Consider the following 20160-nt stretch of genomic DNA (forward strand, 5'->3'; position numbering starts at 1 on the left):
TCAGTCAAAAAATGTAGGGATTTAAAGTCTAATGTTGGCACATCAGGTGAGGAGTGAGACCAGGAGCATGCTTATCATTTTTTCATCATTCACACGGTTATCTTCATGAATTTGTGTCCCGGGGTGAGACTTTTAACCAGATCTAAACACTACTTCTGAGGTGGCAATTAAACAAAGTACAAATACTTTTTTATTGTACATAAGTAGAATTTTCAGATATCTATACTTTACTTGAGTATTTGTTTTCATTATAACTTTTTAGTTTTACTCACTGCATTTTTTACATCAATATCAAGTTCAAAACGACTTGTTCCTTTAGGTTTAACACATTTTTTAACTCTTTGATTATAAATGTTTACTTCACAGAATCTGAATGTTAATCCCAGTCTAGTTATATACTTCCATGAGGAGGAGTCAATGCAAAACCACAGAACTTCTGCCTCTTCATATCTGACTTCAGAGATGATGACAGAGAATAGTGAATTCATCCCAACATGATGAACTACAGGGCGGGACTGCTGCTTTTAACTGTCTGCTTGGCAGGTGAAGAGTTTCTTTAATATTCTTCTAAAATATTTGGGTCTGTGTTTCTAAGTTCTGCATGTCATTGATTCTCTCTCTATCTTGACAGGTGTTGATGGTCAGACTCTGACAGAATCTGAACCAGCAGTTAAACAACCTAGAGAATCCCACAGAGTGAGCTGTTCAACCTCTGGATTCACATTCAGCAACTACTGGATGGCCTGGGTCAGACAGGCTCCTGGAAAAGGACTGGAGTGGATTGCTACTCATACATTTGGGAGTACCAAATACTACTCACAGTCAGTTCAAGGCAGGTTTACCATCTCCAGGGATGACAGCAGAGCGCAGCTGCATCTGCAGATGAACAGCCTGAAGACTGAAGATTCTGCTGTTTATTATTGTGTTCGAGAGTCACAGTGACTGGAGATGGTTAAGCAGCTGTACAAATTCCAACAGTTTTTATTAGACTTCCCTATATAATTAATGCCATCAATTTAGAGAGCTCTTTCACACCCAATAAAGTATGACATACACTGAAATACTATTTTACATCTTACAAGAAGTTTCAGACGTGGCACTGGATCATTATCTTCACATGAGAAAATAAATTCCTCATTCTGGTGGAATGCTGCTATTTCTTCTAATGCTCTTAGATTACAGTATGTCTCCCTACCCGAACTATAACAGAACAAAATTACACCAGATTTATTTATTAAATTCAGAAGGCAGCAACGTCTGTGTGTGTCAGAGAGAAAATAGAAGCACTCACCTTAGTTCAAACTTGTTGGATCCTGTGCGGAGATTATCAGCTTTTTCACATATCTGGTTACTCTTTGACGTGGAAGACGCTGGCTCAGTGGTTTTAAAAATAAATGGACTGGCAGGGATTTCCTACATGTTTTTAGCACTCAAAGTGCTTTTATTATAAAATGTTCTAAATTGTGGGAGAGATGGGTTTAATTTAGGAGTCTGGAGTGAGATCAAACTGGAGCAGTCTCCCTCTGAGGTGAAGAGACCGGGAGAGAGATTGAAGATGTCATGCATAATATCTGGTTATGACCTGACAAGCTATTATTAGGATAAGGCAGAGACAGGGGAGAGCTCTGGAGTGGACTGGTAGGATGAACATAGGCTCAAACTCTGCTACATGTAGCTATGGCAGCTCCTTTTTAAAGTGATCTTGGCACACACACTGGAACACTGTCAGCTATGGATTGGCCTGCCTTTTATTCTGTCCTCTGTCAAGATGATCCCACACTGCTTCAATAATGTTGAGGACCCGGCTCTGGGGATGACAATGCATGACTGATACTGTTCCATTATGTGTTTTTCTATTCAGGTATATTTTACTGCACAGACACTGTGTTTGTGGTCATTGTCCTTAAGCTCAGAAATATAGTAAAATCAAACCTTTATTGTCATTCAGTTATCTGAAACTTTTAGTACACATTTTAATTTCCAGCAACCTTAAATAGTGTAACTCACTTTATACGTGTATATCTCGGTCCTAAATAGCTCATATCCAGCTGGTGCAGAATGCAGTATTCTTTTCCTCTTTAATTTGGGACATAAGTTTACAGCGATTTGCCCATACAGAAGTGTGTATTTTGGAATGAATGTCTGACCAAATGGTTGATTATGTATCTGTACAGTATGCTCATAACATGTATACTTTGTGTGGCTTTTATTCAAACTTTATGTAACTTTAGAAAAAATTGCTTCTGTTGAAAGGATTTGTTTGAGAACAGATTCATATTCATGCAGTGTCCCAGTATGAACAGTTACACAAAACAAACAGTGGTGAGGAAAAGGGGCTGACAACACAACTACTTTTTTAGTTTAGAGAGTGTGTTAGGTCAAAAAATTGATGGGAGTAGCCCTCCGTTCTTAGGCCGATGAGCTATCTTTCAAGGTCCTTTATTTCGAATTAGAGCCAACTTTTGAGGACAAATCCACAAAAACAGAGCAGAGTCGTTACCAGTTTATTTATTGAACAAAGTATCCAGCAAAAGCATGGAAAAAAGATAAAGAGGAAACAGCGAAGCTCCCCCAGGGGTTGATGCAGGTCACAGGTGATAGAAGCAGGCAGCGAAAAAGCTCTCGGGGCTTCTGAGAGTTGCTATTTATCACTCAAAGGGTCTTCTAAGCACCTTTTATAATGTCATATCTCCTAATCTTTATCATATCTGTTATTTATTGTATCTTTTAGTACTAATTGCTTCCCAGTTTTAGCCCAAATGAATAAAGAATAATTACACATTTTAAATATCTTTACTTGCTTTGATTTAGAAGCTTAGCCTTTTTATAACACTTTATGGAACATGATGCCAAAGTGGCCTCAGCTTTATGGACAGGATTGCTTGATCTGTTATCTTTATCCAGCTCTTCTGGGTATCTTTCACTCACACGAGCATTCATGTGATGCTTACTCAGCATTTCTTTGACAGTAATCAATCAGACATACATAGAATGTACTTTTAAATGAAAGGAAGCAAAAGCAGTATAAATGACAGTCATAAAGTGTAACACTTAAATCAATAGTTCTCAGTCAATATAATCAAAATAAGACAAAATAAATCAAACAGCATAATCAAAACTAAATTAGGTTAGTAATCAGTAGTCCATTCAAATCAGTAGGCCGTAAATACTTGGAAAAAGGTCATACTACTCTAAATAAGGCTGAACTATTTTGACTTTCTCAACATACATCATAACCACCGTTTGAGTAAACCTAGTTACCCTGTAAGTAAATTGAATTTAAATACACTGTAAGAGAATTTAAATATCATATAAATGAATGAAAAACGGCATAATTTAGGGGAAGTTACAAGAAAAAACATTATTTGTACAAAATAGTATGGCCTTAGTCACGGTAATTACAGCCTTATTCAAAATACTACAGCCTAATTCAAAATAGTACGGCCTTAGTCAAAATAATTATGGCCTTATTAAAAATAGTACAGCCTAATTACACATAACTTAAATGTACTTACAGGGTAAATCCCTGTAAATTATGCGTAGTTACGGCCTAAGGGTGGGCCGTAAAAGAAAGCGTTACCAAGTATAAAAAAACATACAAAAATAGCCCACAAGTGAAGATGTCTTGCATAATATCTGGTTATAACCCGACAGAATACTATTTGCACTGGATACGACAGAGGCCGGGGAGAGCTCTGGAGCGAATTGGATGGATGGACACAGGGGAAAAACTCTGCTGAGTATGGCAGCTTTTTTCAAAGTTGTTTCATCATGACTGAAGAAGAGTCCAGCAGCAGACAGTACCTCGAGATCAGCAGCCTGACAGCAGAAGATTCTGCTGTTTACTTCTGTGCCCGAAAAAGCAAAGTGACGAGAGACAGAAGAACAAAAACCTCAACTGCACGTGCAGCTTCAATAACTTTTTGACTTTTCTGCACTTGAAATGGGTGGGAAAGTATACTCATAACAATGAATTCAGTTGTTAATTTATTTAATGCATTATATGAACTTAGCAGTTTCACTAAGAAAAAGTGATGTTTTTACATTTGCAGCTCTGTGTGAAGCAGGCAGTGTGACATTTGTCTCAAAAACCCACGTAGGCATCTGATGTGATCTGTGGGTATCAGGCAATGTAAGCGAGTGAAAATAATATCACAAATATTTTTAGATGTTTGTAGGCACAGGAAGTGTTTTAAAGCCAAAATGAAAAGCTGAACTTGCTGGGGGACTTCCCATGATGCACTGAACTCCTTCCTGAACTCCAGTCTGCCAGTTTACATTTCTGACCAAGTGAAAGCAAAGTCAGTTCTTTTTCAGTAAATTTTTTCCTGTGAGGAGGAGTCTATGCAAAACTGTCACTCTTCTTAACTGAGTGCAGCAGATGGCAGAGAACAAAAAAATAACATGATGGACTGCAGGACAGGACTGCTGCTTTTAGCTCTCTGCTGGGCAGGTGAAAAATATCTGATTGTTCTGACCTTGTTTTTAATATGCTTTTTCTGTTTCTCATCCAGCTTAAATCAAGTGATTTTTCAAATGTCTTACCAGGTGTTGATGCTCAGACTCTGACAGAACCTGAACCTGTCATTAAACGGCCTGGAGAGTCCCACAGATTGACCTGCACAGTCTCTGGATTCACACTCAGCAGCTACGCTATGGTCTGGGTCAGACAGGCTCCTGGAAAAGGACTGGAGTTGGATTGCTTATGTAGGCACTTCGGGTTATCCTGCCTATTATCCCCAGACAGCCCAGGGTAGATTCACCATTTCCATCGATGACTCCAGAAGTGAACTCTATCTACAGGTGAACAGTTTGAAGACTGAGGACACAGCAGGTTATTACTGTGCCCAACAAACACAGTGAGAGACAGTAACAGGAGAGTCATACAAAAACTACTTTCTCTATTACCAGCACCAGGGGATATCTGGTAAACTCAGTGCCTGAAGTTTGCAATAATCCAGATATGTTAAAGATTTTAGTGAAGCTCCCACCAACCTCATACTACCTTCATCAGGACAGAGACAGTTTGCTCTGTGGGCTGCTCCTTTATTCCAATAAAAGACAACAGAAACACAATTTTCAACATATTAAAGTAGAAAAATATTTGTTAAACAATCAATAAAACACAAAGCTCCATTATCATGCATAGAATCCTGATAAATATGTCACTATGTAAACAGTATTTCTAAACAATCAACAAATTATCACAGCATTTCCACATGCACAGTTGTAATGATGTCATTGTCAAACATCATTAGATACATGGTCCCTAATCATCATTAACTCTAATACTCTGTTTACAAATCTTAGCAATTATTTTGAAAGAAATGAAAAAAGAAAAACTGCAGCTATAAAGAAAAAACAAAGAAAATAATCATAAGTTTGTTACATTCTGTAACATTACTAAGACATGCAAAGTGAAATATTACAGGACATTTTTCTACACCATATCTAGTTAGTTATTTATCACAAGTTACAACATTCACCATGTTCAACAGGAGCCAGAGAATAAACACTGCTGGGAGCAGCTACTCACTGTATGCTGGCTCCTTATAAACTAATTTCAGGCTTTCAGCACCTCAGAGTCAAGAGACTGAAAGCAGAACATTCTGCTGTTTATTTCTTTGTTTGAACACCTGGCATCATCACAATGACTCTAATCTCTAATGACTCTAATCAGCATTAAGAGGTATTTTATTTGTTCATTTGTTTTTATCATCTTTGTTGCATACTAGTCTGTCTATACCTATGACACTCATCCCCCTCACATCCAAACGATCACAGCAGAGAGTTTATTGATTTCTAAATATAGTGAAAATGATGAGAAAATGCTAAAATACATTTCTGACTTAAAACACACACACAAATGATTTATTTTTATTGTATAGACATCAACTGACAACCAAAGGGTTAAAAAAGCCTTTAAAGTTTAGATCATTGGTCTCCTTCCTCTGAGTGTCTGAGTTCAGAGAGGATTATAGTGAACAGTGGACTCACAGTTTGTTATGATGGACTGCAGGACAGGACTGCTTATTAGACATAGTAGCATTAGACATAGCACAAGACACATGCTGTTATTTGCTTCCCCAAATACTTGAAACTTGGTTTTTGAATACCAAAAGGCTCCTGTAGAGGGAGGTCTATGCAAAGTTTACCTCCCTTATAAACAGATCATCAACGAGTCTCATTGAATTTGTTAGAGAACTTCTTGGACATTTTATCAAACATACAAACACTCAGATTACAAACTGCTGGAAAATATGGAGTATGGGGTTTCCTGGAGTTTGTTGTTCATTGTTTGTTTTCAGGGTAAGAAAATGATTTATTCTTAAAAAAAATAAACATAAAAACAACTCTAAAATTCTATTATTTATTTATTTTTTATTTTTTTTACTTGCAGGAGTTTGGAGTGAGATCAAACTGGATCAGTCTCCCTCTGAGGTGAAGAGACCTGGAGAGAGAGTGAAGATGTCATGCATTAGATCTGGTTATAGCCTGACAAGCTAGAATATTCACTGGATACGACAGAGGCCGGGGAGAGCTCTGGAGTGGATTGGGAGGATGAGCACAGGATCAAACTCTGCTATCTATGGCAGCTCTTTTCAAAGTCGTTTTGTCATAACTGAAGAAGACTCCAGCAGCAGACAGTACCTCGAGATCAAGAGCCTGACAGCAGAAGATTCTGCTGTTTTCTTCTGTGCTCGATCACACAGTGACAGACATCATATTGAACAGCTGTACAAAAACTTTGAGTAGCCATGTGACTTCAATGAATTTAAAGTTTTCTCTTGGAAAAAAAGGAAAAGGAAAAAAAATTCTCTGCATATATAATTTTACTGTAAGCAGATGAGAAATTATTCAGTACTCTCACTTATTATTTAAGTATGAAGTCCATCCATCCATTCTCTTCCACTTATCCATTCAACCTATTCGAGCTGTCATGGGTGAGAGGCAGGGTGCACCTTGTACAAGTCACCAGTCTTTCGCAGAGCTAACACAGAGAGACAGACAACCATTCACACTCACATTCACACCTATGGGCAATTTAAAATCACCAATTAACCTAACTCCAGTAACTGCATGTCTTTGGACTGTGGGAGGAAACACATGCAGACACAGGAGAACATGCAAACTCTACACTGCATGAGGTCTGGGCCAAGGTGGACTTAAACCCAGACCTTCTAGATGTCATTCTAGCTGTGAGGCAGCACTGCTAACCACCACGCCATTGTGCTACCCTAAAATAAAAAGTAAATAATTAAATACATTAAATTAAATCAGTGGTGATAATGTGAGCCAGCATGAAAGAGTGGAACAGAGGGAAAAACAGTCTTCATGAATTTCATTGAATTGCATGGGAATATGTTAAACATCTGAACCTTGTTGCTATCAATGGGGGTAAAGTGGTAATCCCTCAATCTGCACAGCACTCTGCAGCTGCAATTTTCATTGGCGCAACATGTAACATAATGTGTCATTGCAATTATTTTGTTCTACATGAAGCTCTGAATAAGTTTGAAAATTATACATTTTAGCCAGCATGAAAGAGGTCCACAGGTCCACTTCACCATACGAATACGAATACCTTTATTAGTCCCACAATGGGGAAATTACAGTTAACAGAACACCCATCCAAGAAATACAAACATAGAGACAAACACAGACAGGGGGGACAGGTGTCTGAGGTCATGTAGCCATTTTACCGGTGCTACCTTTTAGCAGGAAAACAGAAAGAGATACACTGGGATAGGTAGGTTCAAAAAAATCATCTCATACTGTGTTTATTATGAACACCTTACGAGGTTCCAAAAAAACACCTCAGCAAAGCAGTAGCACATTTAAAGCCTGGAGAGCACTAGGGTGGGTAGGGGAGGGGCTGCCAGCGGAGATGAGCAGGATACTGTGATGGCCACACAGCTTCCAAGACCAGCAGTTCATGATAATGTTCATGATAAGATGGTATAGTCAGCCTTGGTTGCCAGGATACCAGTTCATACAGGTCACAACACGGGGCGGGGGTGAAGAGCATCTGTTTACATAACATCTCCAAGAGGCGATTTAGATAGACAGCCATCCAAGGCCGTCTGGGAGCCAAATTCCAAACAGTGCAATTGTAATCCATTTCGATTCAGCTCTACTAAGTCTGATTGAGTTCGTACTGTTTCTGCATCCCTCATAGGCAGCCTTACTAGGGCCTATGAGGGATGCAGAAACAGTACGGCCTGAGTGGGGTGATGTGAACACTAAGCATCGCAAAGACCAAAATCCTTCATGTACTGTTTAAGTGAAGACGGCTGAAGTGAAGAAAGCATGAAAGAAAGAGGGCTCATCAACATTTGGTCCGTATATGCTAGCAATGCATAAATCTATATTCTGAATATTTAAATTAAGTATTATAAATCTACCTTCTGGGTCTGATGTAGTATTTCTAATGGTGAAGATTATCTTTTTGTTAATCAATATAGCTACACCTCTTTGTTTTAAGTTGTAGCAGGCTGAGTACGTGTGAGGGAACTGTGGAGAGGAGAGTGTGTGTGCAGATGTTCTGGACACGTGTCTCCTGTAGAAACACAACGTCAGCCTGTAAATCATTTCACCGATTAATAATTTTCACTCTCTTTTCCCTCAAACCAACTCCGCGTACAACCCATGAGACAAACCTCAGTGTGCTCATGTTTACACTAGCTTGTGAAGTGTTGTGTGTTCACTAAAGATGTGTGTGCGCGCGCGCTCTCACATCCTGCATGACCGTGTGCGCGCGCACGTGTCCTGCATGACCGCGTGTGTGCGCGCACGTGTCCTGCATGACCGCGCGTGTGTGTGTGTGTGTGTGTGTGTGTGTGTGTGTGTGTGTGTGTGTGTGTATATCTTATATGACAGTGTGTGTGCTGTATGATCCGTGTGGCAAACATACTGGGTGCAAAAAGAGAAGAGAAATGTGTGTAAAGTGAGAGAGAAAATGAAACGGTGCAAACAGTTTTCATTATTACAAAGTGACAAACGTAAAAAACAAACAAAAACAACATGCTAACAAAACAACAATGCGCTATGCTGAGTGATGTACCTGTAGAAAAATGGAGTGATGAAGATTTGGGAAAAGGCGTTGTTGTGTACACAGATCACCTGTTAGATCAGTACAGCCACAGCGTGGTTTTCTGGTCACGGTAAAGCTGTCCGTTCACATTAAGTTTATCCACCGCGATGACAGCTCGGGAGTCTCCAGATCGGGATTTTTCACGACTTTTCCAGATCGAGAACTGCTGCTGGCTAAACTCCACAGACTCACGGAGAGTCTGAAACTCCTTGTGGAGAATTTCCAGAATGGAAAGGGAAGCGTCGAAACTGGACAGTTTCTTGTCTATGGAGTCCAAAATATCCACCATATCGCTGGTATGTGGAGAAGCTGCCTCTGGGGAATCTTCAGGGCGACTGCTCTTGGTGAACGGAGCTCCTTTGTTGCCGGAGGGAGTCAGCGTCTTGTCTGGTTTACCCATGAAAACTCGCTCGAAACACTCGTCAATATATATCTGCAGACTGTCCGCGCACTCTTGCCGTCCTCCAGTGCGATTCAGTTAGTGACTATCTAGCTAATATAAATTTTATAACCTTTAAAGTTGTCTATAACTAAGCTGGCGAAAAATATTAAATTCACTAGAATATTTAACAATCAATGGCTTCCGCCCTTGCTTGATACTGCCGAGATTCGCGTTGAAGTCTCGCGTTACTACAACAATCTCGTGCTTATTTTTATGGTACATCACCATGGTAACTTGTACTGGCAGTCAGTCCGTCGTTTTTTTTTTTTCTTGTTTGTTTTTTAAAAGTCTTTATTAACCTTTCTCAGAGCATTAACATAATACAAACAAAAAAATAAAGGAATAAAAAATAAACAATAAATAAATAAAAGGATAAATTAAAGTCCGTCAGTTCATCAGTCAGTCACTGACAGAATGTCACGATGTCACAAACATGTAACAAAAACATCAAACGAGGCAAGATTCTTCGTTCTGGTTCCGGAGTCTATTAAGTACAACTGCAAACTCAGACAGAGAGACAAAAGCTTGAATCGATATTCTGTAGTTGTCGAGATTCAGGAGATAAAAAAACCAAGATGTTTAAAAAGTTTATCAAAGTTGAATTAAGGCGCATCGATGAGTTGCCTGATACTTCCATGAACTCGGCTGGAGACTGCATGGTCAGAGGACAGAAACGGAAGGTCTCGGGCGATGACGAGGGCTGTTTTAGACCAGCAAAGGAGAGGAAACTTTTTCACCACGTGCTCAATGATGAGGAGCAAGCATCCTCCTCCGTGGAAAAAAGTAAAGGTAGGCTCATTTACTGAGAAAGCATTAGATTAAATGTACAGATGGACATCTAGGTTTCAGATATTTGCGTCTGTCTAGTTTGGACTTTTGCAATGGCAGAAGATTGTTCCAACAGAAACTCACTGGCACAAAGCAGATTTAATTTACTCACACTATACATATATGAATATATATATATATATATATATATATATATATATATATATATATATATATATATATATATATATATATATATAAAAAATCAAAGAAGTTACTGAGGCATTCTGTTTTTTGGTAAACTGGTGTAACAAATGTATTCTTGTAGAAAATGTATTTGACCAATGTATACTCATTTAGAATTTGATGCCTTCTAAATGCCTCCAGTCCTGATGTTGAGCCCCTTTCTCACCACTGTATTGATGTCATTTACAGATCCAAAAACCAAGATGTTTAAAAAGTTTATCAAAGTTGAATTAAGGCGCATCGATGAGTTGCCTGATACTTCCATGAACTCAGCTGGAGACTGCATGGTCAGAGGACAGAAACGGAAGGTCTCGGGCGATGACGAGGGCTGTTTTAGACCAGCAAAGGAGAGGAAACTTTTTCACCACGTGCTCAATGATGAGGAGCAAGCATCCTCCTCCGTGGAAAAAAGTAAAGGTAGGCTCATTTACTGAGAAAGCATTAGATTAAATGTACAGATGGACATCTAGGTTTCAGATATTTGTGTCTGTCTAGTTTGGACTTTTGCAATGGCAGAAGATTGTTCCAACAGAAACTCACTGGCACAAAGCAGATTTCATTTACTCACACTATACATATATGTGTGTGTGTGTATATATATATATATATATATATATATATATATATATATATATATATATATATATATATATATATATATATATATATATATATAAAATCAAAGAAGTTACTGAGGCATTCTGTTTTTTGGTAAAATGATGTAACAAATTTATTCTTGTAGAAAATGTATTTGACCAACGTATACTCATTTAGAATTTGATGCCTTCGAAATGCCTCCAGTCCTGATGTTGAGCCCCTTTCTCACCACTGTATTGATGTCATTTACAGATCCAAAAACCAAGAGGTTTATAAAGCAGCTCAAATTTGATGTAAGGTGCGTCGTTCAGTTGCGTGATCCTTCCATGGTCAGAGGACAAAAACGGAAGGTCTCGGACGATGTTGAGGAGGAAGATCGGTGCATGTTTTCCACTGAAATTTCTATGAGCTCCACTGATCCAAAAGAAAAGGTGTGCAAGAGGAAAGCCACAAGTGATGGAAAAGCATCACTAGCAAAGAAACTGAAGAGCCTGGACCAGGAGGAGATCAAATGCAGCGCCAAAGAATTAGAGGCTGCAAAAATCTGTAAGTAAAAAGCAACTTTGCTTCTATATTACGGTGAAGAATATAATTAATATTTAGGGTACAGGATAGAATAATTTCTGTTATAGCTGTACTAAAACAAAATCTGTGTCTGTCTGTTCAGGTGAATTTAAAGCCAAATACGTGGAGCTGCACAAGCTTGGAAGAGGAGGGTTTGGAACAGTGTTTGCCGGCTACAGGAAAGAAGACAATTTTCCAGTAAGTATTTTCAGGTATTCTCAGATATAAGAGCACATGACTGCATAGATTCTGTCCTTTCAGTGTTTTTATTTTCCATGCTAAAATGTCCACGTCTTGTTGCATGATTGTGAAATGGTCAGTCGAAGCTGACCATTTCAGGGTGTCAGTCCCCACAGTCCCATGTTAAAATGTCTGACTTTACAGTGGATATAAATGTGTTTACAGCCTCGTACAAAACAAATAACTGTTTTGGTTTATCTAATTTCCGCCTATATCACAACTGTACAGGTAGTTAATTTTTTTACAATTTAAAGTTTGTTAAATTTTCATATTCTTGAGGCTGTGGCTGCTTTCAGTGAGTGAAATGTAAATTACTATTAATGAGGCAGAAATCTGCAGCTTTAAACTATATATAAATGAAATACAGTCGTCACACAGACTGAAGGAAGTGTGTCCAAACTTTCCACTGCTACAGTATTTGTACAAATTAAGGTGCAGTTCACTGGGAAGTATAACTAATTAGCTTTGATTTGACCACTAGGTGTTGCTACTAAGACAGGTAGTAACACAGATAATGTCTGAAGCTGAGAGGTGTGCTGTTTTCCTCCTTTAAGTTATACTAAGGAAATGCTAACCAATGCCCTGTTTGTTGTGTCTTTTAGGTCGCTATCAAACACATTTCAAAGAGGTGTGTCCCCATCAAAGCAAAGGTAAGTATGCAATCAATCAAATATACTTTATTGTCCCCACAGGAAAATTTGACTTGGACATCATACAAAAAATCTATTATACATCTTTGCGCTGTGGAACGTCTTGTTCCTCATCATCCACTTTGTTGCCATTTTTCAGGCTGAGAACGGGAAGCAAATCTCTGTGGAAGTGGCTGCTATGCTCAAACTTGCAGCTGGAACACCAGGATCATCAGCAACCGTGTCCTTGCTGGACTGGTTCGAGTTGCGCAAGAAGCTGATTCTGGTGATGGAGAGACCTGTCCCTGCTGTGGACTTAGATAAATACATCGAGGCAAATGCAGATACTATAACAGAGGAGACAGCCAAAGTAAGTTTCCTGGAAGAGCCTTATACTGTACAGCATTGAATCAAAGCACAGAGTATAACAGAAATGTTAATGCACTGACTAATTGTAATTTATCATCTTTCCCAGGTCATTCTAAAACAAGTGATTGAGGCTGTAAAAGAGCTTGAGGATAAAAACGTCTTTCACCGGGACATCAAGACTGACAACATTCTGATTGAGTCCGGCTCCGATGTGCCTCGTGTTCGCCTCATTGACTTTGGAGTGAGCTGCTTTTGTAACGAACGCTCACGGTACAGCGTTTTTTGTGGTAAGATATTTTGTTCCTGCTCTTCACAGATGCACCAATCTGGGCCTTTTTGTTTTTCACTCCTTAAAAATGCATATAATGCCAGCATAGTGTAAGCTTTCATTCTTATATCAGAACAAGAGTTGAAATAAAGTCCAACCTAACAAAAGATATTATAATTGTGTATGTTTTTTAGGCACACCTGCTTACTGCCCTCCAGAGTGGTTGATCCACAAGTCTTATAGGCCTGGACCCACCACAGTGTGGCAGCTGGGAGTGGTGTTGTATGAAACACTCCATGAAGGAGCCGTCTTTAATACAAAACTTTTCCTTAAAGAGAAGTTAAAAATTAGCGAGGAGCTGTCTGAAAGTAAGAAAAGTTCACACTTCAACATTCACTTATCACTTGGATCACTGGAACTGTTGTCTTCATCTCTCTCTTCTTCTTTCATTGCAGACTGCCAGGATTTCTTGAAAATGTGTTTCAACCTGGACCCCAAAAGACGCCCAAAACTGAAGGACCTCCTGCGTCATCGATGGTTCAGATGAACCGGCACACACACACAAAATGCTTTTGACAGAAAAAGATTGATGCTATTTAATTGGACTATTCTAAATTTCACCCACATTGCCCAGTAGCAGTGAAAAGTTGAAACCTTTGACTGGTACTTTACATCAATCTTTATTTTCTGTCCTGGAACTCCTGTAACCCCCCAGCCGTCCAGGGAAAGGGGGATCTCTCTTTGAATTGCCTTTCCCGAGGTTTCTTCCTATCAGTCAAGGGAGTTTTTCCTCGTCTTCAGAGAGAGCTTGGGCTGGTCAGGAGTTCCATCAAATTATTCTACTGATTATTAATGTTATTTGATTATTATATATTATTATATATTATTATATATAATATATATTATAATATAGTTTACATTCTTTTATCTTTTAATTAGTCTCTGCACTGTATATTTTGTAAGCTCTAATATCTCTGTATATTTGCAATTTGTATACTTGTATATTGTCTTATAGTTATTATACTTATTTGGTGTTTTTTGTTTTTTTTGTTTTTTTTTTGTTTGTTTTTCTGTAAGCACGAAGTACCGCAGCAATTTCCTAATGCTGTGAACCTGTTCACCCATATGGCAATAAAAACCTTCTGATTCTGATTCTGATTCTGATATAACCAAATGTTCAATCTGGTTATTAATAATCAAATAGCAAATAATTAGTAGAAATAGAGTACTTGTTATTAACTTAAATAAAAAAAAATGTTTTAAAAATTGATCTTATTTGAGGATTCTTTTATTATTACATTTTTTTAAACTCATGGTGTATTTTGAGCTATTTACTGGCTGCAAAGGGATTGACAAGTGTAGGAAAACTGAGAAAGTGTGAGAATTAACACGCTTGAGCTTTGGATGAGGAGAGTGAATTTTCCCAATACTCAAGTGCCTAGCATGAGGTGAAATGTGGGGGCTGCCTAAGGTCTTTCCCCACCTCTTATACCCTTCAATAACCAATTGTGTTGTCCACCTTCCAAGTCAAAAACGTGTTTGCCGATGTGGGATTGTCCGACGCCAGAGCCTTTCCAAAAGGCCACTGCTGATTAGTTCAAGTGAAAACTATCATGTGGACATTTTAGCATGGAAAATAAAAACACTGAAAGGACAGAATCTATAGGCCTGGAAATATCATGAAATAACATGTTTTTTGCATAGCCCCGGAGCTACATTTTATCTACATCTCTGAAATTGTGCAGGCTCATGTAACATCCTAAGACTTACAAAAAAGTCTCTTGGACCCATACCCCAAACCCTAGAGGAAGTCAGCCATCTTCAATTGAATGTGTCAATTTTTGTCATTTTCAAGTCTGCTATTTGAATCATCTTCTCCTAGGGCTTTTGACCCAGTGAGACCAAAATGGCTCCAGATCATCTACACAAGTAGCCCATCAAAACTTATTCAAGGTTTTACAGAACGGTGTCGAACGGTGTTGCTGTAACAACACTCTGAATATGGGATTTCAATCATACACCAAAGAACACCGTCGGGTGCGAGGGCCCGATCATCACCGCTTGCAGCTTTATTTTATTTGAGGCGGTCCACACTGTCAGCTTTAGCAGTCTACAGCCACAAATAAATCTAAGCAATTATTGATAGTATCTATGAGAAAACTTTTATGATACAGCAGTGAGCACTGTTTTTCATGGCGGTAATGGATAACCATGTTCATGTCCACCATGGACAACTTGTTGAATCTGTGCCTCAAAAAATTAAGGCAGTTCTCAAGGCAAGAGGGGATCCAACCAATTACAAGTAAGGTGTACCTAGTAAAGTGTGTAGTGAGTGTAGATCACACAATTTATATGAAGGACTATGAGACATGCTGAAAATATTCAAAAATCCTAATATTTAACATAAATATATTTATTTGGGTCAGTGAACAATTAATCTGTTGTTTCTGTATTCTGTTTGCAGGTGTCATGCAACCTGCCTTGCTCTGTATAGCTTAGGCTAAGTCAGACAGACACCTAGAAAGACAAAAATCATATATTATCTTACAGCTAACATATATTACCAAATGCACTATCTGTCAGTATTTTTTGGGTTAAATGCATATCCATTAGGCCATAATAAAACTAAAATATCTGATGCCTGATATCTGATAAAGAACTTGATGATAAGGGGAAAATGTAATATTGCTTAAAGCATGAATTTATGCAATATAAAGTTATTCTCTTGTGGTTTTAATGTGTGCTAAAAGAATGATTTATTTTGCACATTCTCACACAGTTTCAGTTCCTTTAAGTTATTTTCCTACAGGGTCTTCATTCTCACTTCATGTGCAGAACCTGAAAACGAGGTTGGGTTTTTTATGCAAACCAGCTACAACGAACCTTTTCTGGAGCTCTGCTGCTTTTGCATCTGTGACTCTCTCAAAGTTTATCACAGTCATCATTCTTTTGTAGTAAAATTTGAAAGCTTGTAAACAAACAATTTTCTGTGAACAGCTGACAGAGCCAGCCTCTGTTACTCTGCAGCCAGGTCAGCATCTGTCCATCAGCTGTAAGGTCTCTTAATTTTTGGGCAGATATCACACAGCTTAGATCAGACAGTCTGCAGGGAAAGGATTGGCATGGATGGGAATGAGAAATATTGGAAATTCATATATCAAAGATTTACTAAAGAGAGAGTTCAGTGTAGAATTACAGACTTCAAGCAAGAGAGTCACATTAATTGGACAATATGCAGCCATTTAGAAATTTCAGATTGCTTGCTGATTCACTGTCAGCAGAGTGAATCGGTAAATCAGTCCTCTGTGATGTGATGTGCATTTCTGTCTTTGCTGGAACTCTCATCAGATCAGCTATAAGATCAACCATCTTTTCTGTACTTCTGATGCTGCAGCTGGAAGGAGCTTTCAGTGGATTCACACTAATAAAGAAATGCTGAATTGTCAGGCAGTTGTTTAAGATTTCTGTTTCCACAGGTGTGTACAGTAATGATGTCATCCAGCAAAACGTTGTGTCAAATATACTTTTAAAGAATGTAAGACCATGAAAATACTTTATACTAACCTCCAGGTGGCAGAAAGACATGCAAACTGAGAGGAAAGGAAAGCATGTAAATATGTAGAAATGCACAGGAATACAGCTGCTCTTGTGGTTTTTTTTTTTTTTGCTTCCTTTTCTTAAGGTCATCAATAACTTGTAATAGTTAATATTGCTTCCAAAACTACCATCATCAATTATTTATTGGTGTATTTTTGTCCCTTCAAGCACTTCTAGCATTTTCACTTGAAGGGATCCTGTGCTCTCGAGCAGCTAAATGCACCTCTGCATTCACCATCTGCTCTAGTTACTACCTGTGTTGTGCTCAGATGATGGCATAATGCCTTTTTAATCTTTATCAATGAAAACAAATCCCCTCTATATCTGAAAAGTTCACTCTTTATCAGCTGTCATCATTAAGCTCTTTCCTTTTTGATAAAATAAAATTGAACTGAGTTTACAAACTGGATCTTTGCTTGCAGTTAACAATTATCATAGTTTCACAGATCAGGATGTGAGCATCAATTAAATTATATTAATCTAAGTTCAGTCTAGTTGTAACGTGAGGAGGAGGCAAAGTGAAATTCATCTCCATTGTCTCCAGGGACAAGCAGCTGTAATCATACAAAACCATACAATACTTACCAGACATCCTCAAATGAATAATAACCAGCTTTTTTTAGTTTCTAGTGACATTTCAGATTCAAAGGTGTAGTTTTGAAAAATAATTCACTTTCAACATTTGTATTACTTAGAATAGAGGCTCAATAAAAATATGTTACAACCACCGAAAGGTGTCAGAAAAAAAATGGGATGAGGTGAAAGCCTGAACTACACGTAAATATGTACACACTATAAAAGGAGCAGCTGCTGTTGTGGTTTGTGACTTACTGTTTCTGAAGTCTACAATAACACATTTTTGCAGCTGTGGAGTTTTTTAATGTTAATAAAGTGAAATATTTACAAAAATAAAGGGTATCCTGTCAGCAGACTTTCATTAAAGATATCACTAATAAACAATAATAAAAAAGAATGGGGCTGTGAAGGCAGCAAAAGAAGGATGTGAAAAACATTTCACTATATTTTAAGATGACCTGACAAACCTGTGATCAAACAGTTGGTTCGTTATGCATCCAGTTAAAGAAACAACATCATCATTTAATTCTTGAGGCATCTCTAGGGAATATTTGGCTCCTTAGTAAATGAATGTCATTCATCATAGTTCACAGTAAATAAATGTCTATCATTTCACCAGCTACATGATAAGAAGTGGCTGAGCTTGTCTTGTGCTGTCAAGTTTTAGAGCTTCGTGGGCAAAAATAACTGCCTCCTGAAACTTTTGTGAATGAAAAGTTTTGTTCCAAAGCTCAGATGTCTTCTGGTCACATAGTTTAAATGATAGAGTATGAAACTGGACTCCTGCCTTAGCCATATATATATATATATATATATATATATATATATATATATATATATATATATACAGGGCTGGACTGGGACAAAAAAATCGGCCCTGGCATTTTTGACTTAGACCGGCCCGCAACTATGTCTTAAAAGCATTTCACACAGTCTTACTCTTATTCAATGTGAGCATCCCCTTTGCTAATAATACTTTTATACTTTTTCACACTTACTTTATTAATGCTTAAATTGCAAAGCTTTTACTTATCATTTAGCTTTTTTAAAATCTCTTATTTCACCTGTTTGAGTGGTTTTTAACACATGTTTAACCAGCATAGAGGCTACAGTTTCAAACTACTGTGCAGCCTTTCAACACACCTTAAACCTAAATATCTAAAATGCTATGATGTAGCCTAAAGTGGACACTCGCTGCTCGTCCAACACTTCTCGGCCTTGACCGTTTTCTATTTTATCAGATTAAGGTGCCGTGGCTGCCAGATTTTGGGAAGTATGCAAATACCAATAATATTTATACTGATCAATTGCCATTGCTCATCATTCTTATGTAACAGAGCTAACGTTACCTCCATCACCTCAAAGTCCCTGTATTATCCTAATGTTACTATCTGCTTACGTACTACACTTTCCCGCTCACTCTGTCCCTCGGTTTCCAAAGCCTGCATCTCTGGCTGCTCCTCTCCCTGTCCGCTGCTGCTGTCTTCACCTACAGCAGAACCGGCCCAAGCCTTGAAAGGGCCCTAAGCAAGGTAAAGACCCTACAATAATTACAGAGAAAACCCAACAGTCATCCTAATCTTAAAAATAGAGAGGGTGTCTGTCTCCTGAATCCAAGCTGGGAGCTGGTTCCACAGAAGAGGGGCCTGAAAGCTTAAGGCTCTGCCTCCCATTCTACTCTTAAGTATCCTAGGAACCACAAGTAAGCCAGCAGTCTGAGAGCAAAGTGCTCTGTTGGGGTGATATGGTACTATGAGCCAATGAAGAGAAGCCAATATGGGAGAAATCTGCTTTCTCTTTATAGTCCCTGTCAGTACTCTAGCTGCAGCATTTTGGATCAGCTGAAGGTTTTTCAGAGACCTTTTAGGACCGCCAGATAATAATGAATTACAATAGTCCAACTTAGAAGTAGTAAATGCATGAATTAGCTTTTCAGTATCAGCCTGAGACAGAAATATTACAGTGTAGCCTACTCATTAAATTAGTGTTGTTACAAGTAGACAAATCTGCACAGTTAGAATAGTCTCTTCTTTCTTTTAGGAAATTGGCATTTGTAAAAAATTTAAAAAACCAAGAGTTTCATGACAAATGTGGGTGAGCTTGGGGGCCCCCTGGTGGTCAGCCGCATATGTCGCCTATGTCTCTGACCGACTCTGCCTACAGCCTGCTGCTGCTGGAGCACTGCTGTTACAGAGAACGTGGAGGATACAGCAGCGAACATGTCTGTGATCTTTACACATTTTGTAGCATCTACAGTGACACTCTTTTATTTCTTCTCACGTAACTTCTCCACACCCCCTTTCTGCTGCTTTGTTTCTCCATGTTACCTCTCCTTTAGCAACGCTCAACACTGAAACGACTAGCGGGAGTTACAGGGTACTACGCAGAGAAAGGGTGGTGCTGCTTTCATCCTATATCCTGATTGGTTCCATCCACTGTCTATATTGAAGATGGGCCAATGGGCCGCCCCCTCTGAATTGTGGGCCGGTCTCTGAAAAAAAAAAAAAAATCCAACAACATTGGCCCTGAGGACGGTCGGCCCACCGGGCAAATGCCCGGTACGCCCGATTACCAGTCCAGCCCTGTCAGCAGATGGACGCATGAAGTGCTCTGAACTCTCCTGGCAGACAGCTGTGTTAACTTGGACTGAATGAAACACAGTGGATCGACAACCACCAACACCAGGAGATGATGTTGCACCCCAAATCCTCACTGACTGGGGAAACTTCAGACACCTCTGATTCTGTGCCTCCACACTCTAGGACCTTGA

The 20160-nt window shown here is 38.7% G+C and overlaps 1 protein-coding gene and 1 pseudogene across 1 annotated transcript; both read left to right on the top strand.

Moving 5' to 3' along the window:
* Nucleotides 1–494: 494 nt before the first annotated feature.
* LOC115778179 (immunoglobulin heavy variable 3-48-like) lies at nucleotides 495–4863 on the top strand (annotated as a pseudogene).
* A 5248-nt stretch (nucleotides 4864–10111) lies between these two features.
* LOC115778184 (serine/threonine-protein kinase pim-1-like) lies at nucleotides 10112–13764 on the top strand. The gene is made up of 10 exons (XM_030726242.1): nucleotides 10112–10325; nucleotides 10740–10967; nucleotides 11070–11102; nucleotides 11583–11658; nucleotides 11792–11909; nucleotides 12554–12601; nucleotides 12741–12950; nucleotides 13056–13236; nucleotides 13412–13585; nucleotides 13673–13764. The coding sequence occupies exons 1-10, from the start codon at nucleotides 10112–10114 to the stop codon at nucleotides 13762–13764; spliced, it is 1374 nt and encodes a 457-aa protein (XP_030582102.1).
* The last annotated feature ends 6396 nt before the right edge of the window (nucleotides 13765–20160 follow it).

Source organism: Archocentrus centrarchus, chromosome 3 (genome assembly GCF_007364275.1).
Source record: "Archocentrus centrarchus isolate MPI-CPG fArcCen1 chromosome 3, fArcCen1, whole genome shotgun sequence".
Lineage (NCBI taxonomy): Eukaryota > Metazoa > Chordata > Actinopteri > Cichliformes > Cichlidae > Archocentrus > Archocentrus centrarchus.

Bases quoted from the DNA above. Each gene is read 5' to 3' on its own strand.
- LOC115778184 (XM_030726242.1), top strand. From the start codon at position 10,112: ATGTTTAAAAAGTTTATCAAAGTTGAATTAAGGCGCATCGATGAGTTG. The intron at 13,237-13,411 runs GTAAGATATTTT...TATGTTTTTTAG, and splicing joins ACGGTACAGCGTTTTTTGTG to GCACACCTGCTTACTGCCCT. The intron at 13,586-13,672 runs GTAAGAAAAGTT...CTTTCATTGCAG, and splicing joins TAGCGAGGAGCTGTCTGAAA to ACTGCCAGGATTTCTTGAAA.